Source organism: Alligator sinensis, unplaced genomic scaffold (assembly GCF_000455745.1).
Source record: "Alligator sinensis unplaced genomic scaffold, ASM45574v1 scaffold619_1, whole genome shotgun sequence".
Classification (NCBI taxonomy): Eukaryota; Metazoa; Chordata; order Crocodylia; family Alligatoridae; genus Alligator; species Alligator sinensis.
The window spans coordinates 684874-709975 of record NW_005842134.1 but is presented as its reverse complement, the minus strand read 5'-3'; the positions used below and the strand labels follow the sequence as shown (position 1 = coordinate 709975).

Genomic DNA, 25102 nt, shown 5'->3' with positions numbered 1-25102 from the left:
GCTTGGTGAGAGGGCAGCAGGACAGGCCCTACGAGGAGAGACTGAAGGACCTGAACCTGTTCAGCCTCAGCAAGAGGAGGCTGAGGGGGGACCTGGTGATTGCCTACAAGCTCATCAGGGGAGATCAACAGCAAATAGGCAGAGCTCTTTTCTCCCCAGCACCACCTGGGGTGATGAGGAACAATGGTCATAGACTGATGGAGAATAAGTTTAGATTGGAGATCAGAAGGCAATATTTTACAGTTAGGGTGGCCAAAATCTGGAACCAACTTCCCAGGGAAGTGGTCCTCGCCCCTACCTTGGGCATATTCAAGAGGAGGTTGGACGATCATCAGTCTGGGGTCTTGTGAACCCAGCATTCATTCCTGCCTGTGGTACGGGGTCAGGCTAGATGATCTGTTCAGGTCTCTCCTGACCCTAGCTACTATGAAACTATGAAACTATTAAGTACAGCCCTATTGAGCATGCTCCATGGCACAGAGTGTGAAAGAGGAGATGAATTGCAAATTATTAATTTGTGCCCACAACTGCATTTACATGGCTATACACATACCATTTATAAGCATAAAGGGCAATAGGAATCTCCTTTTAGTTCACAGAATGCTGCAGATACATTCATAGAGTATCTGCACTGCAGACACTGGCACTGGGGAAGATGGAGGGCGTCAGAGAAGTTTCTACCCTATTAAGAGCAGGGACATATGTTAGAGCCCAGGACCCCCTTCCCTGCAGATCAGTAGGAGGCAAATGGGGCTTTTGACCTCCGTGAAGGTGAGAAAAGCAAATAGGAGTAGAGGAAAGAACATATTAGCTGGACGTTTCTGCTAAAATGATCATCAGTGACATCTTGCGTGTGTCTACACGAGACACTATGTCACTGTAGTGACAAACTATGGTGCCATAGCTCATCGCTATGGTGATGTAGCATTGGCAGGTACTAACCATGAAGCCGCTGCTACTGTGCAGTAGCAATGATCTACTGCACAGTAGCTCATTGCTACTATGCAGTAAGGTTGAAAATGACCCGTGCGCTGCGGGGACTGCGTAGTACCAACTGTGCAGTGGGGCTGTCAAAGCAGCAGCCAGCAAGGCTGCTACACAAAAGCAGGTTTAAACTAGCTCAGGCACCAATAGCAGTTTGGCTGCAGCACCGTGGAGTTCACTGGGAGTTGCAAAACCTGTCTGAGAAACAAAACAAGTCCATGGGGGTTATCCCACTATGGGTTATATGCTTCCCTAACTAGTTTGCTACTGGTACCTGAGCTTTTCATAGACATTTGGGCTGGAAGGGACCCCGAAGGATCATCGAGTCCAGCCCCCTACCCCAGGGGCAGGAAGTCAGCAGGGATCAGAGGATCCCAGCAAGACAGACATCCAAATGTGTCTTGAAGGCGTTCAAAGTGGGTGCTTGAACCACCTCCGGTAGCAGTCTATTCCAAACCTTGGGGGCTCAGACAGTAAAGAAGTTCTTCCTTATGTCCAGCCTCAATCGGTCACGGCAGAGTTTGTGACCGTTTGATCTTGTCATCACTTGGGGCGCTCTGGTGAACGGACATTCCCCCTGATCCTAGTGAACACCCCTGGTAAACTTATAGGTGGCCACCAGATAGCCCCTGAGCCTGCGCTTTTGAAGAGTTCCATGGTTCTCAGCCTCTCTTCATAAAGTCAGCTTTCCTGCCCTCTGACCACGTGTGTGGCTCTCCTCTCCACCCTCTCAAGCTTCTCTACATCCTTTTTGAATTGTGGAGCCCAAAACTGGATGCAGTACTCCAGCTGCATCCTCACCAAGGCCAGGTACAACGGGAGGATGATGTCCTGGGATTTGCTTGAGAAGCATCTATGGATGCAAGCCAACTTTGTGCTCACTTTACTAGCCGCAGCATCACATGAAGGCTCATGTTCATCTTGTGGTCAATCATGACCTCCAATTCCCTTTCATCTGTAGTGCTAACCAGCGTAGCACTGCCGAACCTATAAGCATGCTGCTGTTCTTTCCTCCCAAGGTGGAAAACCTTGCATTTTTCGGTGTTAAACACCATCAGGTTCTCATCCGCCCATTTCATGAGCCTGTCAAGATCTGCCTGGATCACCTTCCTGTCCTCAGGTGTGGATGCTTTACCCCAGAGTTTGGTGTCATTGGCGAACTTGGCCAGTCTGCTTCTGACCTCAATGTGTACATCATTGATGAAGATGTTAAAAAGTATAGGCCCTAGGACAGAGCCTTGAGGGACCCCACTGGTCACAGGGCACCACGACAATTGCCTTCCGTCAACCACCACCCTCTGGGTCCTACCGCAGAGCCAATTCCCCAGCCAGAGGATTCTGGTGAGGTTGAGGCCGAGGCCACAGTTAGCCAGTTTTGCCAAGAGGTGATCATGGGATACCAGATCGAAGGCTTTTTTAAAGTCAAGATATACGACATGAATCTCTTTCCCCTTGTCCAGGTGATAGGTCACCTGGTCATAAAAGGAAATGAGATTGGTCATGCAAGACCTACCCGCAACAAACCTGTGCTGGGTATTCCTCAGGATATTGCTGTCAGCTAGTCTGTTAAGGATGATAATCTTTTCCAAGACCTTCTCCAGGATAGAGGTCAGGCTGATGGGCCTGCAGTTTGCCGGATCTAATTTCCTCCCTTTCTTGAAGATAGGCATGGCCTTCTTCCAGTCTTTGGGCATTTCACCAGAGCACCAGGAGTTCTCAAAGATCCGTGCCAGGGGCTGAGCTATGATGCTTGCCAGCTCCTTGAGTACCCTTGGGTGTAAACCGTCAGAACCGGCTAACTTGAAGGTATCCAGCCTCTCAAAGTGTTCCTTCACAAGGTCAGCTTTGATGGAGGGTAAGGAATCTCCCTCACCCGGGCATCCCTGACCCACAGTGGGCAGGGGGGTCCTTTGGGGCTGGTGAAAAACTGATGCAAAGTACCCATTTAGCAAGTTTGCTTTTTTCTGGGCATTGGTTGTTAGTTTTCCCATCTGGTTTAGCAGGGGTCCAATGTTGCCCTTGCTTTTCCTCAGGCTCTCCACATATCTAAAAAGGACGTTTAATTGTCTTTGCTATTTGTAGCTAGCTGGAGTTCCATCGCAACCTTGGCTTTCCTGGTTTGCTCTCTGCAGGTCCAGACCAGAGAAGAGTATTCCTCCTTGGTGGTGGTTCTAGTCCTCCATCCTTTGTAGGTCTTCCTTTTAAGAAGCAGGAGGTCCACTAGTTCCCTGGAGAGCCAAGGGGGCTGCTGTGCCCTTTTGCTGACTTTCCTTCAAGACGGATTTGGCTGAGCGCTCCTCCCACAAGGTGTCTGGGTAGTTAAAGTCTCCCATGACAACCATACACCGGGAGCATGCGGCCTCAGCCAATTCCCTGACAAACTCCCTTGCTAGATAGTGTAAAGCTATATAACCATAATAAAGAAATGCCCAGAGCCAGAGGTGAGCAAAATATGGGCAGCGGGCCAGATCTGGCCCAGTGAGAGATTTGGTTCAGCCCACAGTAGGTCCCTGGGTGCTGCCTGGCCCAGGTGTACGGGCTAGCTCAGGCTGTGGTGTGTGCAGTCAGTCCTGCTGCCCCAGGCATGCAGCTGGGTTGGGGCAGCACAGTTGCCAGACTCCATTTCCTGGCAGCCCTGGAAGTTGAAGCCTCTTCTGGCTGCCACTGCCACCAGCCCCAGCCCCACTACCTGGGCACCCCCAGCCCATCCACCCTGCAACCACCAATGGGGGTGGAACCTGTGCAGGCAGGACAGTTGGCTGGGTGGCTAGGATGCAGCCACGGGTGGGTGCAGAGCAGCGTCTGGGAGCAGGACAGGCAGGTGGGGCCGGGGAGACCCCAGAATCTTTGGGCAATGACAGTGCAGGGCTGGGGCCCAGGGAAGATCTATGAGCCACTCCCTGTACACCACTGTGATGGGCACAGGTTCTGTGGGTATTTCATAGACATAGACATAAGGGGCCTGGAAGGGACCTCATAAGATCATCGAGTCCAGCCCCCTGCCCCAGGGGCAGGAAGTCAGCTATGGTCAAAGGATCCCAGCAAGATAGGCATCCAATAGCCTGTAGGTATGTTGGGGATTGTTTGCCCCCATATGGAGCACTTTACAATTCTCAGTCTTGAATTTCATCTGGTTCCAATTCACTCAACTCTCCAGCCTGTCCAAGTCTGTCTGAATCTGCAGCCTATCTTCAGGTATGACCATGCTCCCCCATAACTTGGCGTTGTCTGAGAACTTGGCAAGTGAGCTCTTTGCCCCCACATCCAAATCATTAATAAAGATGTTGAAAAGTACTGGACCAAGCACAGACCCCTGAGGGACACCACTGGCCACTTCTCATCAGGATGACACAGATCCGTTCATAAGAACTCTCTGGGTCCTACCTGCACCAGCTCAGCATCAACAGTAGGAAGGTGGTCATTCCCACCATGCTCCCTGTGAGCCTTATTGAGCATGTTTTTCCCCTTGGTCAAGTGAAATACTGAGGCAAAGTGGGCATTCAGGGATTCAGTTTTTTCCTGAGTGTCGGTTACCAGCTGTCCTGAGGTGTTAAGCAAGGGCCCCATGCTTCCATTTGTTTTCCTTCTGCTCCCTATGGGCATGTGTACACAAAATGAAATTTCCCATTGTGATGGCTGTATGTGTTGTAGGGCTTGCTACCACTGCCCTGAGCTCATCTGCCTACAGGCGGCAACAGGGTGAACCTTGGCTTTGGATTACCTGGTCTGCCAGGAAGTTGGTCTTATGTTTTCTCGCCTACCACGACTTTGATGAAATATATTCCCAGGAGGTACTTCCCGCAGTGATCCTGCCTGGTCTCAATCCCTGTTTCTTCTGTGGGGCTCCAAACCTCCCCTTTACCCCAGCCTAGCCTCTGCAGATGGTACTCACACAATTCTTCTGCAGCTGGGTCACAGTGCTGCCTGTTGTAGTCTTATTTAGCCCTCTACCCCTGGGTGACCTTTGGTCTTGATTAGGTACACCCTTCCAGGGCTGGTCTTGGCCTGTGCTCAAATATCAAAAGAAAAGGCAAAAAAAACCAAGGAAAATCCCGGCTGCTCTTGGCCTTCTTGTCGGGCTCCTTCCATGTCCCCTTTATCCGGGATCAGGTTCTCAAAATCCCAATCGCAACGATCAAGAAAAATCCCTTAGTCCAGTCTTTGTTATGTGCCGGCCTGCCCTGTACCCCTATGAACATTCACAGTCTCCTTGAGGTCTCCCCCACATCCAGGATGGCTCTACCTGTGACTGTAGTTTTCCCTCAGGTCCTCCTCTGGATCCTCTGTTGAAAACTCCACTCTGGAGATCACAGGCCTTGTGGACTCCCTCGCTCCAGATCCTCAGCTGCAGCTCTGCTCCAGAGATTACCACCAGCCACGTGTGTGCAGACCTCTGCCTGCCTCCTGCTCAGGGTCACTCCAGCAGGGTTCCTCAGGCACCCCTTGCCTGCTGGGACACTCAGCCCTCCTCTCTCCCTGCGGCCCGCAGGGAACTGACCCCTCTCTGCCCCTCTCTGGGGCCAGAAATACCTTTGGGCAGCCTCCCTCCTCCAGTCCTGAGCGAGATGCTGCTCCGGAAGTGTGGTGGGTATTTTCCTTCCTTTCCGGTCTCTAGCTGCAGCCCTGCCGGCCCTCCATACTGTGAGTTTTGTCTCACTCCTTCACACCCATTTACAGTGATGCAACTGTGTTTGTGTTTGCACAATACCAATTTCCTGTAGCTTTAAAGTCCATTTTAGCGCCGTATGCTAACACTGCTCAGAGAGGTTTTAGTGTGTGACGCTTTCATGCTATGGTGCTCCAAGTGTTGATTTTGTTCGTGCAAACAGGCAGAGACTCCACAGACTTGTAATTAATCCCCTTTGCCATAAGGGGCCGCTGTGTTCCAGCTTTTAGCCAGTAGGTGGCGCTGTACGTTTTTTAGGTTTTTTTACCCTCCTTCACTCCTCACTCTTCACACCTCCCTCCTCCATCACCCCTCCCTCCTCCACAGTCAGGTCATTTCGGGATGTGTGTGCTGCCTTGCTTGTTTGTTTGCCTATCCTTAATCTTCAACCTTGCCTATCCTTTTATTACTTTCTCAATCACAAGAAAAATCATGGCTCAGAGAAATTTCATCATCTATGTGTTACCACCACCACCCATGTACCCTCCTGTCCTCTAGATTTGCCTCTCTCTGTATCTTCCACCTGCTGTGACCCTTTCACACCCTGTCAACTGCCCATGCAGTGCCCATGGCTCCCGATGTCTGCAACAGCTTCGGCAGTACCAGGGAAGTGGTAATTTTTCTTTGACTATATATTTTGAAACTTTGTTGGAGGGAGGGAGTGGTTACATTACTCCCTTCAATACTGCAACCTAAACTTACATCACATTCCATTCCAGAGCTCTGAGTCCAAGGCGCTGCCTGCCAGACTCAGCACCTGGGGTATGCAGCATCACGGATTATATTTAGGTAATATGTCCCACCGACCCTGTGTGTGTGGTGGGGTTTGGCAAAATCCATTTTTTTAGCTATGCACCAAGCCCACCTCCTCCTCTTCCTTTTCTTCTCTTTTCCTTTCTCCTCCAGTTCACGGGGGGAACTTGCCAGGGAAGAGCCCACAGGACAGTGAGGAGGTTTCCAAGGTCAACTAAATACCATTTTGGGGGGGTTTTTACATTTTCTTTTTTTGTAAGACTTTTGTTCTATTGCTGTAGTATTTCATATTTATTTTATTTTTATATGTCAATTATAAATGTATATATATGCCAACATAGTTATTTTTTATATTCGTTTCATAATCATTTCAGTAAACTTTTTTGTTCTACTATTATAATGATGGAGTGTCATTTTTCCTTTGGGAGGACTGGGTTTGTTTGACTGCACACCACCACAGGATGCTGTGCCTGGGGGCGGGTGGGGGTTGGCATTACATTACTCGAAATACTTGGAAAGATTTGCAGGGTGAAGAGTTGCTTTTGCTAGCATTTGTTAAGTGCTAGCTAGGGTGCGGTCCAGTCACATATGTCTTGTAAGAAAAAGACACTCCCTTTAGCAAGTCTTTATTAAGTCTTTAAAGTGCATTACAATGCATGGTTGCTGAGGGGGGGTGGGAGGTTTAAAAACAGCTTCTTTGCAGGCAGGCTGCTATGGGAGGTGTGATGCAAAACATATTTTTTTTTACAAATTCTTTCCTTGCAATGCACACTATTTTCTAAAGAAAAAAATAAAGAAATCCTGCAGATCACGCCCCCCCCCGCCCTGGATAGAGCCTGGTCATTTCAGGTGTGCAGGCAGAAGTTTGCTGAGGAAATAGTTGGAGTCAGGTTTGCATCTCCAGAAAAGGAGCAAGAGCTGAACAGAAGCTGGAGGGGGTATCTGGCCTCGTCTGGACACTTCCTTCCAGAGGTACTCTGTCTCTGGATGCATAGCCACACTCATGTGGCTGATAACCCAGACATTTTGCATGAGATGGCTATCCCCGGACATATTATTGAGAGGCGCCTGTGCGGGGGAGGCCACCCAATCTAAATGTGTGTTTGTGTCCACCCGGGGAAGCAACAGCACTCACACCCCAGTCCCCCTCCCTCCCAGGTCCATGAAATCAAGCAGGAGCAAGTACAAATCATAATTTTTTCTTCCTCATCTTTATTTTATTTTCACAATAAATTGAATTGCAATCAATTCCATTGAGAAATCACAATACAATTTACACTACAGCCATGCATAGGGACGGAGGGAGGGAAGGAAGGAAGGAGGAAGGGATGGTCCTGCACCCCCTTCCCGGTTACTGAAAATGTAAAAGAAAAATGTAAAATGTCCTAAAGAAAGACTTAGTATCCTTGATTCCTGTTGCTAACTTAAATTCAGTCACCGCCTTAGTTTTCCTAATCTTCTCCCTACATGTGTGGACTGCTGTTGTATAGTCCTCCTTGAGGACTGTCCCAAGCTTCCCTTGTGTGTATGCCTCTTTTTTTCTTTTTCAAGAGGACCATGATATAAACTCCACAACTAAAGAATTAGGGAATATATGGGCCCCTACCATGACTGACTCCCCTTCCCCTTGCTCAAACTCATTATGCCAAGTGAAAGGGTAAAAATGTGGCTGAATTGCCTAACCTAACTCCAGTTGCTTTAAAGAACAATTAATTCGGGACTTTCCTCCCACTATGATGCTTCCCGTGAAAAGGATCCAGACCCTCCAGCACTAGTCCAAGCCATAACTTGCTAAAACCTTATGAAGCCCCTGAAGCATGGGTTCCCAATGTTTTCTCCTCTTCTCTTGAAGCTCATTTTACCCATCTCCTCTCCTGGCAGTACTGTCCTAAACCTGGAATAATGCAGGAACCTACTGTCTCAGTGAGATCTTTTACAATCCTTCAGCAATTATGGATGTCAAAACCAGTGCGGCTGCAACCCTGGTTAGCCCACTGGAGGGTGTCCCTTCTAAATTTTGGCCCTATACTGAGATTTTATTCCCTGAGGTACCTGCAGCACTGCCCACTTCCATAAATACAATTTACAGCAATGCAGCACAAGTATTAGTGCCGATTCTCCCAGACTATGCCAGGGGGCTGTAGCCAAGGCTTGTTGACCCCATGAATTGGCAACACCACAGCTTTATCAGGAAGAGCAGAAGTTCTAGAGACCTAGTACTCTGAGAGTTGTGCGGGAGTCAACTCTTCTTCCCTTGTGGGTCTAATAAGCACCAAGTTCACAGCTGGTGAAGGACCCAGACTGCATTATGGCAGGCCTGGATACTCCTAACTAATCTCCTTCCCCCAACCCTGGCTGCCTGGGGGAAGAGCTGCCAGCCAGCTATGCCTACCTCACACAGTGTCAGCTCACAAACCCGTGCCTTCTCTCTGAATCTATCCAGAAACCCTGGTACCAGGCTCTGCTATACAATGGGCCTCTCTTGTCTTCAGGCTTCTTCTCTAAGGATGACATTAACTCTTTGATGTCTAGAATCAGGTTCTCATGTGAACTCCTAATGTCAATGAAAGATAAGGGGAGGGCTCTGAGGGTTAAATTTCAGCAGCCAATGATATTTTCCCCTCTTTCCTTCCCTTTTCATTACTGAGAAAGGCAAATAAACATCTGAAATCTGTCACTAGAGGGTCTTGGTATTTCATTCATCTTAATGTCTGTACAAAGGAGAAAACAAATGAGGAAAGGAGGAGGATGAAAGGGCAGTGGATAAACTGCTTTAATGGGGTCACTGCCTGGCCTACCACCCCAAGCAGGAGAAACAGTGGCATTCCTTGGATTGGAATTTGGTTATTGGAACGAACCAAGCTGGCTCATCCGGCACAAAGTGAGGAGCTATTGAGGTGCAATGCCCATTGGGTGAGCAGGACAGGCTCAACAGATCCGTGCTTATACTCCAGAAAATACACTGCTCTTAAAAAGGTTTCCCAGATCACCTTGCGACTAGTGTATCATTGATCGTTAGGTGTATTAAGTCAGGGGCTAGAAGTTGTACTCAGAGTTGGGGTCCAGCCCTGGCTGAAACCTAAAAAGTCGAGATGAGCAAAGGGAGGGGAAAGCAAGTATAGTTTCCCTACTTCACAGAGAGGAAGCTGAAGCACAGACAGATTTAAGATATACCTACGCTGCTTCTGTAGTGCTCTCAAGCATGCCAGAGACAGATCTCCTGGGGACACCCTTATCACAAGGATGAGCATTGGTGGAGCAAAAGCAGGTGGGCTAGCCTGCTCAAGAGTGGCACCCCCCTGGGAATGCCACAGGAGCAACACAGACACATCCTAACTGACTGTCACAGTGTGGGGTCCTGTAGGAAGGCCATGATCTCCCCAAGGCCCTCTTACCATGAGAAGTTGGCCCAAAAGGCACCCTCAATTCTCGCCCACCACGTCTTTGATGGTAAAGATAATAGGGAGGCTGCCTTTACATTGTCTTGGACACGGTTCTGCTGTACTCACTGACCCCGTGGATTCCCAAACCCCTTGTGGGTCTCGTTCTACAATGGGTGTTTCGGGGCACCCTAGCCTTATAGACTATGCGTGGCTCCAAACACCCCTTTACCACACCCCAAGCCTCACAGATGGAACTGACATTGTCTGGTCTGGGCCTTGTTATAGTTTGGCCCCCTTGTCCTCCCTGGGCCCTCCACAGCCCAGTCTCACTCTGCGCCCCCTCTGGTGCTCAGGGTCAGCACACACACCCAAATGCTGCGCCCCCTCTGGTGTTCGGGGTCCCCCCACTGCCATGGGTCCCCCATGAGGCCTCCTCCATCTCCTAATAGCCTTACCCAAGCCACCGGTCTTAAACAGCAAACACAAGCCCCCTGGGCTATAACATAAATCCAAGCCGCCTGGCTAAAACATCATCCAAGCCCTACCAGGGAATACTGCCTCCCACAACAGCATCAGGAGCGGATCGTGGAGTCAAGCCTCTCCCCCTTTGCTTGCTCCAGCAGAGCTCCTTCCCCCTTGGCTGCCAGCAAGGAACTGCTGCCCTGACCTCAGCCCTGGGGTTTATATGGGAGCCAGGCCCTGCCCCTTCTGGTCAGCTGACCGCTGGCAGGTGTGGGCCAGTAGCTCACTCTGGTTGCCCTGGTGACCAGCAGCTGGGGCTCCTTACTGGTGGCTAAGGCTTTTTCCCTAGCAGTTTCCCCTCTTCATAGGGGCAGGGCACCTAAGTGCTCTGTGACACTGACTTGACCCAAACCACATAAGGAGTCGGTGCCAAAGCCAGGAACAGAGCCCAAGTCTCCTGACTCTCAGTCTGGTGCCTGGCTTGAACCTGAAAATGAAAATGAGACAGACAGAGAGTTCCAAAAACTGGCAGGTACCATTCATCCACAGAACAAGCGTGGCACAGATCATAGTGGTCCAGTTCCCACTGCTGGTGCCCCACTTCAAAGCCCATTCATTCTGCAAGGCCCGATCAGTCCTTAGGCCTTCTGCAGACAGTGCCAAAATGAAAGCCAGTTAGTATAAATCAATGCCAGCTCCTCTTCACTAGGTACATAGCTGCACTAATTCATTGCATATCACTAACCAGCAGGTTACAGGTACCCAGATCCCAGTAATCTACATGTTCCTCAGATGTACACCAGGGACTATGCCATGTGGCAGGGCTACCTAACTGGTGACCTGCAGGCTGCATGCAGCCTGTCAGAGGTTAATTTGAGGTCCCTGGGGTCCTGCCAGGCTGTATCTGGGTCTCTGGGCTCCCCCTCCCTCTTCTGGCTTCCACTTCCTGCCCCTGCCTCAGGTGCAGCTTGCAGGGCTGGAGGAGACAATGGCCTAGGGCAACAACAGCCGGAGAGCTGAGGGCGAGGCTAGGGTGCCCAAGCTGCAGTGCAGCATTGGAGGTACCCATGTGACCCATAGCACATGTTATTGCAGCCTGCACAGCATATGGCCCTACTGATGCAGGCCCCGAAAGCTTAGATGTTGGGCAGCCCTGCCATATTAAACAGAAATGACAAACCAGTCAAAACCAATCAAAGAAGTTCTAAAGTTGATTGGCTGGTAAACTGTGTAATAAGAAATAACTGCCCACATGATTTAGAACTCATTACCTAAGGTGCTTAGCAAGCAATAGTAATAAATCATGACTGAATTTGTGGCTGTTATGTCAAGGAGGAAAGGGTAGCATTAGATATGAAGCAAAGACCCAAATGCTGCTAAAGCTTCAGGATTCAATAACACAAGAAATGTTGCCTTTCTGTGTGTGTGTGTGTGTGTGTGTGTGTGTGTGTGTGTGTGTGTGTGTGTGTGTAATTTTGAGTGTGTCTTGTGTTAAGGAGCTTGTTAGCCATGCAGTCAAAGTCTGTGTGTTTCGTTAGACAAGCTGTACCCCCACATTTGCAAAGTACTGCATCTTATCTTACTTTAGGATTCCCAGCACCATTTATACATATATATATATCCTAAAATATTCTAATATAAGAAAAGCCATAGTCTGTCTGTCTGTCTGTCTGTCCGTAACACTCTGGGCCAACTGCACATGTGCCACCGACAGGGCAGGTGCTGATTGGGTGGGTGGCCTGGGCTGCACGGGCCCAAGTTTGAGCTGCTGCTGGGGAAGTTTGGCAGCGGGGAACATGCCCTGGCTGCCCGCGCAGCAAGGGCTGCCTCCCAGAACAGCCAGCAGGGAGGGAGAAGCAGCAGGGAGGGAGGGAGGGAGGGGAGGTAAGGCAGGCAGACAGGGGCCAGGCGGATGCAAAGCAACAGGGAGAGGGGTGGAGTGGAGCTGGATGGGGTAGGGCACAGGGCCCAAAGGCAGAGGAAGGAAAAATACTTGGGGGAGCTGAGCGTGTGCGCATGCCCCTGCACCCCCGCCCCAGGCGGGAAAGTCTGTGGGGGGAGGGAGGGAGGGAGGGAGGGAGTGCAGCTGGGAGTACTCCCAGCTGAGCCCAGATTGGGGCCCACTGCACCCATGCAACCGCCCCTTCCCCTGCACCCAGGGCCGTTGCCTGGCACCGGCAGCCCCCGCAAAGCAACCGCCACCCAGCCCCGCACCAGTCCTGGCTGCCTCCCCACACTCCCGGGGTGGGGTGGGGGGAGGAGGGGGAGCCAGAACTGAGGGCCAGAGTGGGGCCAACTTCAGCTGCACTGGAGGGGATGGAGCCCCTGCACCTGTCCCGCCCTGGGTTGTCCCTGGGAAGAGCCCAGTGTAACCTGGTGGCTCCTCTAGAGGCATGGCACTGAGGAGCCCGGGGGGCGAGGGGAGCGGATGGGGCACAGGTGGCTGCAGCTGGGGCTGGGCTCTGCCTGCTCCCAGCCTGTGCACCCTGCTCCCACCTTTGACAGCGGCACAGTGTCATGTGCATCCCACTGGGCAGGCTGGGCAGCAAGGCACATGGCTCCACTCTGCTGTCAAAGCAGCAGCAGCGAGGTGCTCAGGCAGGGAGTAGACAGAGCCCGGCCCACTGCTGCAGCTGCCCTTGCCCCGTGCACAGATTGGGCTGGTGTGTCCCCCTCCACCCTTGGCTCCCCCGCGCTATGCCTCTGGAGGAGCCAGCAGGCTGCACTGGGCTCTCCCCAGAGCCCGGTGGGGCAGGCACATGGGTCCTTAGGGCTCTGACCCGGCAGTGCAGCCGAGGCTGGCCCTGCTCTGGCCCCTGGCTCTGGGCCCCCCTGGGCTGTACAGCGAGGCAGTCTGGGCTGGTGCAGGGCTGAAGGGCAGTGGTTTCATGGGGGTCTCCAGCGCCAGGCAGGCAACAACCCCAGGCACGGGGCAAGGGGTGGCCAAATGGGCCCAGCGGGCCCTGATCCTGATCCCGGGCCTGGCTCGGCTCCGGTCCCAGCCCCCCTCCCCCTGCAGACTTTTCTGCCTGGGGGTGTGTGCATGCTCAGCCCCCTCTCCCCCAATTCTTTTTCTCCCTCTGCGTGTACGTGCATGTGTGCATGTGTGTGCGTGCGTGTGTCTGTTCATGGCTGGTGGGAAAGTGTGTTTGTGTCTGTGTCCATATGCAGAGAGTGAGTGAATACAGTGTGTGCCCGTCTGTGTGCATACATGTGTCTGTATGCGCGTGCGTATATCAGTGCATGTCTGTGCGTGAGTATGCACGTGTCTGTGCTCATAGCAGGGACAGCGTGTTTGTGTCTGTGTCCATGTGCAGAGAGAGAGTAGTGTGTGCCTGTCTGTATGCACGCCTCTGTGTGTGTGTGTGTGTTCATGGCAGGAGGGACAGTGTGTTTGTGTCTGTGTGTCCATGTGCAGAGAGAGAGTAGTGTGTGCCTGTCTGTATGCACGCCTCTGTGTGTGTGTGTGTGTGTGTGTGTGTGTGTGTGTGTGTGTGTGTGTGTGTGTGGCCACAGCAAGACAGAGGGGACAGGGAGCAAGGAGAAGAGATGAGCATGTGCTTCCCCCACCCCCAGCCTCCCTGCCAGCACCAGGAGGGGAAGGGGCCTGCCCCCCTCCCCCTGCAGCCCAGCTCCCGTAGGGGTAGGGGCCTCCAATTTTGTGTTTGCCCAGTGCCCCAGTACATATTAATCCGCCTCTGGGTGCGGAGCCGGACATGGAGTTGGGGGGAGGTGAGAGGTGGCGCGAGGCCAGATGCGGAGTGGTGCAGGGCTGGGCCAGGAGGCCAGATGCAGAGCAGCGGGATGCGGGGGAGTTGGCACAGGTCTGGATGCGGAGCAGCGACAGCATGGGACAGTGGGTGGTGGCGGTGGCTGTTGTATTCTCCTCTACTCATATGTGTACAGACATTTGCAGAGGTTAGAGGGAAGTTAGATCTCATTAAAAATGGCAACCCAATCTAATGTAGTTTGCCCCAATGTGGACCTTACACTTAGATCCCTAGTTAGATTCATCTAAGTGTGAACTGTACAGAAATCCCAGGAAGTTTAGACTGATCTAAAAATAGCCAACGCAATCTAAGTTAACCCTACCTAGGAGGTAGTCTAATTTAGACTGGTTTTTGGCCATTTTTAGATGATCTAACTTTCCCAAAATTCTGTGCAGTTCTCAGTGCAGCCCCAGGGCTGGGAAAGCCTAGCCACTGGTCCCAGCCCCAGTGCTGTGCTTTTCCTACCTGCCCATCTGGCACCAAGCTGTTTTTAACTTTCTGACCCCTCACTCCTTCCCCACTGCAGACCAGCCAGCCCACCCCCTCCCCCCACAACCCCCGCATCCCATAAACTGCTCCTGACGCCAGTTTTATCAGTGTTTGCCGATGCCAGGAGTTGAGAAAGTAACTCCCGGTCGGGAGAGAAGTGGGAGGGTTATGAGGCAGATTCACCAGGGAGGGCGGCGGGGCGAAAAAGAGCACCTGGTCCCCCACAAGCCCTCCCACAGACTACACGAGCCCCCCTGATCCTACCAAACCCTCCCGGACCCCACCAACCCGCCACAAACCCTGCCTACTCCCCCAATCCCCCTGTGGATGCTGCCTAACCTCCAATCCCTCCAATCCTTCCCGCAGACCCTGCCTGTGGGCCTTGCCATCACCATGGAGGTGCCACTCAGCTGGGTGCTGAGCCCAGCCCCAGCCCCTGCGAGCAGCACTGCCTAGACTGTGCCAGCCAAGAACCAAGCCTGGCCCCAGCCCCTGCAAGCGGCGCTGTGGCACGTATTCACTTCCCCAGGTGTCTGGCCTATAGTGAGGGCTCATCACATTTTTGATCCAAAAATTTAGATCAACTTATACATCAGTTCTATGAAACTCCTAACTTTTTGGATCAGAAAAATGGGTTGACTTCTACACTGTGCTGACCTGTACACTGTGAAATACGATACTTCATTCTTAATCCAGTCTCATGATGTCCAGGTGCTTGACTAATGATTTTTAAATGGCAATAATGAAAACTACCTGTGGACCCAGTTTTTCTTTGTCAACAGCACCTATTGTTGCCTAATATTGCAATGATTTGATTTTCAGCCATTATCACTAGAAGCTTTTATTTTAAAATGAAAGCTGGAGTCTTTTTAAAGCTGATGAGGTCCCTCACAGTACCCTGGTAGACTGCACAAAACAAGCTCGGTGCCATCTCTTCTTACCCAGATGCTGGAGATTGAAGATCACTATTCTAAGAGTGTTAGCACATAAAACACTTCTCACTGATACGTTTGTTTTAATGCAAACAATAGTAACAGAGGCTGCAGGGAATTATCTGCGTATTGAAGTCCTGGTGACTCAGTCCCTGATCTTGTGATTATGAAGTCATAGCCCCCAGATTAAATCATTTCCTTTTATCTTACTGCTGCCCGATCTGTTATGCCTTGTAATGTCTTGATATGCACCAGCACTTCTTTAGCATGGGCACATTTAGTAAAAGGTGGGCATGTGGCTTATTCAGTCTCAGAGTGTTGAGCGGTTTGTTGTGAAGCTCAAAAATATACCAAGCTCATCTGGTTTTAGTTTACACCCAAAACAGGAAACAGCTGGGTTTCACTTAAATTTTATTTTGAGTCTGTTAGATGTGGATGATGCCGGAGACTGAAACAATTACAATTTGGAGCTAGACTGGTAGGGATCTTTTTTACCTTTGTTGGAACATTAGGGGCCAATTTAACTACCAGTATAAATGGGAGCAACTCTACTGAACTGGAGTTTGAGGGGCTTGGCACCTAACAAGATCATGCCCAGTGGATGTGTGCTTAGTTGGGCTCAATAATTTTAGGGCCAATTATTGAACTGCTCAAAGGCTTCCTTACACTACTTCAGCAGGCTCCAGGGACCTTAAAGCAGGTAGAAGCATTGCCTAAGGAATATCTTCAGTGCAGGGCAGTTGGTTCAGATGCAGGGATTAGAATCCAGATCAGTCTTTTGCCCCCTAATATAGAAGTGTTTAGATTTCAACATTCAAGTGAACTCCTGCAAAATGAAGGAACTAGGCCCCTCTTCTCATAAGCAAAGATGCCTTTCCTAGTTGTGAGCAGCTTCTGTGTTAGCTAGCTTCCTCCTTTAATGCAGAAGTGAAATACTGAGCAAAATAAATTCTAAAATGCATATGGCTTCTGCAGGCTCTTGAGTACCTTGCAGCTCACTCGGTGGTGCATGACACTACATACCTCTTTGGAGGAAAGTGGGGGAAAGTCACCAGAAGCTAAAGACGCATAGATTATCACATCAAATGGCTAGCATTCCAAGAGTTCATGTTCTGTACCAAAGTTTCCAGTTCCTAATCCTAGTCCATCAGATTTTTGGTTTAGGCTCCCTCTTCCTAGGATACTCATACAAAGTAAGGGAAAGCATCGTCTACTTTGTGACAGGCTTGAAATAATGTTGCTGAAGAATAACAGCCTGCTTGGACTAAAACTGGATTGCATTTGTTTGTACATCACTTATTCCCTACTCCATGAAAAGCAAACACAGCCCTTGCCTCCACCAGCTTGCAAAGGAGCACAATCCTGAGTTAGCTCACTTTGCATTGTCACAAACCCCTCCTTGGATGGGTCCAAGAAATCTGATAAATTGGGTGTACAATTAAAGGAAGTTATCTTCCCAACCCCACCCAACTCCATCCTCATTCACTGTTAGCTAAGAAGTCCCAGCAACAGCAGGTCTACAATTTAAGCACCACCCCATGCCCCCAATCAATAGAGCACACTGGCTGATCTCACAAACTCACCTGAAAACTCTGGGGCTGCATTCAGCATGGTTGAGAAGCAAAGGAAACCCAGCACTGCTCCCAGACCTGAGATTTGAGCCCCAACAAGCAGCCGAGACACAGCCATCATGTAGCTGGTCTCAGTTTTCCTCTTGCCTGGGTCCCAGAGCCACTGTGACTCCCGTCTGGGTGGGTTCTCTCATCTTTCGTTGCTGCTGGCGCTATAGCTCAGAGGCGCCTATTGTCCATTAACAATGGGTTGGTTCTTTGCACTGCTGGGACTACTAGGAGGGGTGTGTGTGTGGGGGTGTGTGTGTGTGTATGCTGCCAGTTTCATGTTTTTGCAAGATTTTGAGCCTGTATTTTCTCATAAAGATGCAAAGCCATTTTAAACCGTGACTAAAAAAGATTAAATAATCACAATCTCCATCTCAGCAAATGTCCGGTCATTCACCATTTTATACTGAATGGAACATTGCCAGGGAACTGCCTGCCACTAAATGAGGCATTTGCCACAGAAAACAGCAAAACATCCACCATTCATCAAATGCACAAGTGCCCACAAATGGCCCCTACACAATCATTTGCTAGGAGAAGGTGGTTAGATTCTCAGCAGGAGGCGGAAAGTTCTGTAGTTGGTGTCCTTGATTTTCCAACAGAATTATAGTCACAGGTGCTTTGCCTGCACTCCTGTGTCTGAGAAATCAGCAATTTACCCTGGTCATTTGATTGGCCCTTTCAGGGTAATCAAGACATGTAAATATTTGGGAGAAAATCTTCTGCAAAATGATGGGCTTAGAAATGGAAAGGGTTACAACACTGTCTCTTCCTTCAGCTGTGGAACTTGGATGCATCAAAAAGTGAAGGATTCTCTCACCCAGCAGTCTATATAGACCCATCTGGAAGGGTCTGAGGTCAGTGGCAGAAAGACAAGGCACTAGTGCCAGGCAGAGGCAAGGGCAATGCAAGTGATTATGAAAATGAGCTTGAAAATGAATTGTATTAGAGTTGGGGTGGGAATACATTGGTACTAGAGACTTTGTTTGGTAAATGTCAACTATGTGTAACTTCAAGGGAGGAGCACAGCTTGGAGGGAAGGGTGCGGAGGGAAGGCACCAGGAAGTCAGTCGTGGGTGCACAGTTGTAATGCTGGTTGTGGTTGCAGCATCCCTGTGACCAGTTCTCTTAATAAAGAACCAGTATATTTCAGAAACATGGGGCCAAACTCTATCCTACCCATTAGGAGCACAAGAGGTCTATGGCACAAAGTGTGAACACTAGTCCACCTTGCTCAAGTCTTTGAAAAAGTGTTAATACAAAGGTGCTTGGGTCCTCCTCTGTGCTGCCTTTTAGTGACACAGCCTTAAGGGTCAGATGATGGTGTGGTACAAAAGTGGATACATTAACGGATTTTCAGGACAGCATGCAGGCTAAACTGCCCCCAGCTGCCCCCAGTTGCCTGCATGTCCATGGCTGCCTGTTGATAAGTAGCAGCTGTTTCAGCGCTCACAAGGCTTCTTAGTAGGATAGGTGCATGCATATTTCTTTTGCCTTGGAGCTTATGACTTCTTGTTTCTAGTTCCCCAGATTTGGTTCCTGCTTGCTTGTTCCTAGTTGCCCAGGCGCTGCTTGTTGGTTCCTAGTTTCCTGAGTCCTGCCTGTTGGCTTCTTAACTTCATCCTTGTTCCTGGTTCCTGCCTGTTAGTTCCTGGTTCCTGACTACTGACTTCTTATTCAAGATGCCAGCCTGGAACCCTGTGTCCCTGGCACTGCCTTGCCAGCTCTGTGACCCACATGCTTCCGTCTATACTCCCTGTCTTCTGCCTCTGGGCACTCATTTTATAGCTGGTATGGAGTCTCTCGCCTCTTGTGAGGTGCTGTGATTCATAGATTCGTAGATGTTAGGGTTGGAAGGGACCTCAGTAGGTCATTGAGTCTGAGACCTTTTCGTCATACATCTGCTAATGCATGATAAAGTGCAGTTAGCCTTGTTGATCACTTTGTCACATTGATGACTCATGTTCATCTTGGAGTCAACTACAACTCCAAGATCCCTTTCCACTGCTGTGCTGCTGAGACGGTCATCCCCCAGCCTGTAAGTGTGCTGGTGGTTCTTTTTGCCCAGGTGCAGCACTTTGCACTTGTCTTTGTTGAACTGCATCCTATTTCGTTCTACCCATGTTTCCAACCTGTCCAGATCCGCCTGGATCCGTTCCCTACCCTCTGGAGTGTTAACTCTGCCCCAGAATTTGGTATCATTTGCAAACTTGGACAGGGTGCTCTCCACGCCCTTGTCCAAGTCACTGATGAAGACATTGAATAGCACCGGTCTAAGGATTGAGCCTTGCAGGACTCCACTGCCCCCATCTTTCCAGGTCAATATCGACCTGTCTACCACCACTCTCTGGGTGAGACCCCCAAACCAATTTGCCACCCATCTGACTGTGTAATCATCTACATCACAGCCTGTCAGTTCATTTATGAGAACAGAATGAGATACTGTATCAAAGGCCTTCTTAAAGTCTAGGTAGATGACATCTATCTCTACTCCTGTGTCTAAGCATTTTGTGACCTGGTCATAAAAAGAAACAAGGTTAGTCAGGCAAGATCTACCTGCAATGAATCCATCCTGATTTCCTTTCACCATTATTTCCCCTGCTGGGCTCCCACAAATGTGATCCTTAATGATTTTTTCCAGAGTTTTCCCAAGGATAGAGGTGAGACTACCTGGCTTATAGTTTCCCGGTTTCTCCCTCCTCATCTTGAAAATAGGGACCACACTGGCCCTTTTCCAATCCTCTGGGACCTGACCGGAGCACCATGAGTGCTTGAACAGCTGTGCCAGTGGCTCTGCTATGACACTGGCCAATTCCTTCATCACCCTTGGATGAAGTTCATCCGGGCCCACTGATTTGAACACATCCAGCCCCTCCCAATGCCCCTTCACTAAGTCTGCACTAACAGTTGGTGGGCTGGTGTCCCTCCTGTGTCTATCTATAATCCAACTGGGAGATTTGTCTTGGTCTGTGTCTAGGAATACAGATGCAAAAACTCATAGAAGAGCTCAGCTTTGCCCCCCCTCGCTGTCACCAATTATCCTAGTTTGTCCTGTAGGGGTTCTATGGTACCCTGGGCCTTCCTTTTGCTCCCTATATACCTGAAGGACTTTTTGTTGTCCTATAATTTTTGGCACCAGCCTAAGTTCCAATCCTGCTTTGGCCTTCCTAAATGATTCCCTGCAAGTGCGAGCCAGGGTGGTATACTCCTTGGTAGCTACCGTCTGTTTCCACAGCCTGTATACCTCTTTCTTTGCCCTTAGGCTTTCCTGGACTTCCCTGTTCAGCCAAGAGGGCTTCTTGGCCCCTTTGCCCCCTTTTATGCACAATGGGATTGTCTCCTTCTTCGCCCATAGGATCACTCCCTTGTGTAATGACCACCCTTCCTGGACCCCCATTTCGCCAATGCTCTTGAGAATTCCAGGTCTAGCTCATGCTCCTGGTGTGGCAGTCTATAGTAGATCCCCACTACCAAGTCCCTTTCCCCCCGACCCCCTTGTATCCTGACCCACAGTACCTGCCCTCCTCTGAGCCCATCTTGATTATAGAGGATGTATATTGTTCCTTAACACAGAGAGCAACACCACCCCGCTTTTTTCTCCACTCTATCCCGTCTGTACAACCTGTAACCCTCAATGCCTACTGCCCAGTCACGAGTGGAATCCCACAAGGTTTCAGTTAGTCCAACCAGGTCGAAGTTGTTGCAAATTAGTGACGATGCAAATTACCTTGAAACAAAGGCAAGAGCAGTGCCTTAGGTTTCAGGTGGTCACAGTTGCTTCCTGCTTTGGAAAATAAGAAGACTTCATTTTAAAAATTGGCTATAATTTGATATCTTCCATGTGTCAGGTATCCAGGTTGTAGCTGTATTGGTCTAGAGGAAAAAGCAATCAGGACTCATAGTCAAGATGATATCTTCTGGTATCATCTCAACTTTGAGTCTTGATTGCCTTTTCCTCTAGACCAATACAGCTACAACCTGGCTACAACCTAAAAGTCCACACGAATGCACAAAAATCTAGCCTTGTGGAACCTCCTCCTGCGGCGACCCAGCACTGTATGTGAAACAACCTCCTTTTCTTCTTGGGGCGGGCTTGCTTCTTTTGCCTGGCAAGCCCGGCTTGGAGAAGGACACTTCGGATTGGTGGAACATTTCCACCAATCAGGTAACAGCTGGGAGGGGCTTGTCCCACCCATGCTCAGAGTGGGGGTGGGGGGGTGGGAGGAGTCCCGGGAGGCGGGGCCTCCGCTGTAAATAAAAGCCCAGCGTACTCAGCATGCTGGGGGGATGCCTGTGAGGGACTCAAGAAGAGCGGAGCCAAGGAAAGCTGGGGAGCTGTCCCTCAGCGGCCAATAGGCCCAAGGCTCCTGAAGCCACCGCTGGAGGAGCAGCCTTGGGAGCAGTGTGAGACTGCTCAGGCTGGTGACAGCGCATGGGGACGGTGCGGGGAGACCTGGCCCTGGGAGAAGTGAGAGACTGCTCAGGCCCATCACGATGCACGGTTCAGCGCAGGGAGAGCTTTGGTAGCCACAAGTGGTGGCTCGAGCCCGCAACCCCGGCAGGGCAAGGGTCCCACATGGTGTGTGGGGCAGCGTACGGGATAAGGGTCTTGGGGCTGCAGTAAGGCAGCTCAGGCCCCATCTCCCAGGAAGTGGCCAGGTCCCATGGTGCACAGGGCGGTGCACGGGCCCAAGCCTTGGGAGCCAGGGAGCAGTGGAGGCTGTTTGGGTTAGCCACCTGGCGTGAGGCCGGCCGGCTGGAGCCTGAAGGGCCTGGCGTGTGCTGAGAGCCCTCAGTGCTGAGCCAGGGCATGAGGAAATAGTAGTGCTGCAGCGTGAGGCCCAGCACCCAGGAGCCAGCAGCTGAGAGGAGCTGAGCCCTCGGTGCCCAGAGCGGGGCACAAGCTAGGGAGGAACCCAGCAGTGCGGGAGGGGCCTGGAGAGGCGCTCCAGCAGAGGAGACCCCATCAAGCTACACCCTGACCACCACCACCTGAGGGAACGTGAGTCATTGGGCCCTTGGGTCCCACAGCAGAAAGATGTTTGGGGTGAGCAAACCCAGAGCAGGGGCTGTGTGAGCAGCCCCCCACCTAGGAAAGGTCCTAAGAGGAGGGGCCCCTGGTGCTTCCTGGACACCCCTCACAAGGGACCCTTTTGGAAGGAGGACTATCTTTTGCTATGAGTCAGGGACTATATTAAGAATTAAATGTTATTAAGATTGTTCATGTTTGCGCCTTACAGTTTATATTTGAAATGTTGTATTGTGATGTTGTAAATAGTGTTATTTGGAGTTTGACCTTGGTTATTGGTTAATGTTCACTGTGTAAATATCTGTATATGATATTTAGTTTTATGTTTATGTATATTATATCTTAATAAATTATATGTAGTTAAGAACTTTGGCCTTGGGCTAACTCTATAGAGGAAAGAGGGATCCACTCAAAATTCTAGCATCCCTCTCACAGCACCCCCTCCTGCCTACCCATCCCATCCTATTGAGAATAGGGCACACCCTTGGGTGTACCTGGGTTACGTTCTTCATGACCTACCCGTTAACCAGAGGCATAACTGGGCACTTGAGCATCCTGGGAGACAGCCATACACCAGGCAGCATTACCTGTGAAGCAGCAGCCATATCAGTAGTACAGCTCTTACTCTTTCTGCACCCTCTTCCCTGAGGCAATTCCCAGGGCTGACACCCCATTTGTTCCTCCTTTGTGATGCTACTGCCATGAACAGACTGCGCTATCCTGCCATTTATTTGTTACATTCAACTGATTGTCAAATAGTTGAGGTGATTTATTAATTATTTGAGGTCAACGCTTTCTTGGCAAGCAGTACACAATAGCTCTGCTTTGACTGGTCACATCAATCACACGATAAGTTTCTCCCCTGGCAGCCATGTCTCAAAACAAATAGTAAACTTAAACATTCCCAAGCTTCCAGGTGGTGTTACATGTTCCCCCAGGCCATTTCTGCCAGTGAACTCACTGGCTGGAGCATTTGCTCAATCAACTACTAAATTTGTTCCCCAATTCAAGCAGATCCTGCAACACTCCCTAGTGCAGATGTATTCTTTATTTCAGAGCTTTATAAAAGGTGTCCTTCACCCTAAATGTTCCTCCTTCCCCTTTACAGCAAGGGGTCTTGGAGGAAGGGGTCAGTTCTTAGCATCATTTTAGGAATTGCCACTCAGGATCAGGTCCTTCTTGTCCAGTAGGCTGCTTCCAGGAGCTACAAGTACTTAATGCTTCAGGGGACAGGGCAAGAACTCTGGTCAAGGGCACTCATGGAATAATCTAACTAGAGGGAGAGTAGTTTCCTGATCTCCACTAGTTAGAAATAGGTTGATGATTTAATGATGCTCTTTACAAATACATCGTTATGACTGTAACGGTCTTAAGTAGGGCTGTGTGAAGCTTCGGGTGCTGATTCGATTCAGAGATTTGGCCCAATTCGATGGCTGAATCTCTGAATCCGAATCGAATCAGGAGACCAATTAAAAGGTCCAAATCGATTTGGAGCTCTCTGAATTGATTTGGTAAAGATTCAGAGAGCTTCGGCAATTCACGCAGTCCTCGCTGGCTGCAGCAAGCTGCTCCCCCAGCCCCTCTGAGTGCCCCCTGATCTTTGCCCACCCCCCCAGCCCCACCGTGGCTGCCCTGCCCGCCTCAGCTCCCAGCCCTTTAAAAATAAACAAAAAACCCCCCACACTCACCGGCTGTTGCAGTGGCCTTGGGGCTTCTGGGGGCGCATGGAAGAGCTGCCCATACAGTGCGGGGCAGCAGGGGCAGTGGGGATCACCCCCTGGCTGGGCAGCAGCCAGTGAGTCCAGGAGGGTTTTTTTGTTTTTTTTTAAAGGGCCGGGAGCTGGGGTGAGCAAGGCAGCCATGGGAGGGCTGGGAGAGTGGGTGGGGGTCGGAGGGCTTGTGGCAGAGCCCCCAACATGGCGCGGGACAGTGGGGGGCAGCAGGGATTGTCCCCCCCCCAGCTGGGCAGGAGCTGGTGATTGGGGGCTTTTTTTTTTTCAAAGAGCTGGGAGCTGGCCTGGGCAAGGCAGCCATTGAGAGCAGGCAGGGGATGGGGCCTGTGTGATTCAGAGATTCAGGTGATTTGGCAGCAGCCAAATCTCCAAATCAGATTTGGCCTAATCAATTCAGGAGAGTGATTCGAATCACTGTCCCCCGAATCGGCCAAATCTGTATCCGAATCCAAAGTGAATACTAGATGCTTCACACAGGCCTAGTCTTCAAATCTATGGTCATTGTCATTAATTATAATGCCTCCTCTAATGCCTCTCATCTGTGAAGGTTATGTCACTTTACAATATTAATTAAGCTTCCAATCACTGCTGTCAGGCAGCTAAGCATTATAACTCCCACTCTTTAGTCAATGTACCTGAAGCAAAGAGGGGTAAAGTAGCTCATGACCACAGGATAATAAGCTCCAGACACAGGAATAGATCCTATGAGTTTAGACTCCCCAGTTCCTCTGCTGTTTTCATTAGGTGACATTGCCTTTTTTTCTGTTATTAATGACAGATCCTCAACCTAGAGCTGGGCTGCCTGGTTTTTATGCTGAAGCCTGGATTTTGTAAGGCAACATTTGCACAGGCAGGATGGAAGGGTTTGCAAATATCTGTCTCAGTCTGCGTGGTCCATTTTTGGCCCTTTAGACAATATAAATAACAAACTGTTTTGCTTTTGTTTCACTATTGTCCCTCATCCTCTGATTAAACTGTAAACTCCTAGAGGGAAAGCCTTTTATGTTGTGTGCATAGTGCCTGGCACAAGGGGCTCCAGTATCACCTGGGTTACTGCAGCAATTGCAATAAATAAATAATAAGAAAACAAAAATAAAACTCAGCCACATCATGCTAGGAGAGTCAGACCTTAGCGACAAAACATTCTATTTTTGGCATGTTTGTTTTTACCACCCTGGCACTAGGTCCATGTGCAAAGCCAAGGGTTACAACACTTCTTTTCCTTTCCCACTAAGTCTCCACCCATGCAATACTCCACAGTGTTCAAAGCTCCCTGCACTCT

At 50.2% G+C, this 25102-nt stretch overlaps 1 protein-coding gene across 1 annotated transcript in view; it reads right to left on the bottom strand.

Moving 5' to 3' along the window:
• The window catches only part of LOC112550515 (protein eva-1 homolog C-like), a 52543-nt gene extending 35351 nt beyond the window's left edge, over nucleotides 1–17192 (bottom strand). The window contains exon 1 of the mRNA XM_025205948.1: nucleotides 17023–17192. Within this exon, the coding sequence (XP_025061733.1) occupies nucleotides 17023–17131 (109 nt within the window). The 5' untranslated portion in view covers nucleotides 17132–17192. The remainder of the gene's footprint in view (nucleotides 1–17022) is intronic.
• Between the last annotated feature and the right edge of the window lie 7910 nt (nucleotides 17193–25102).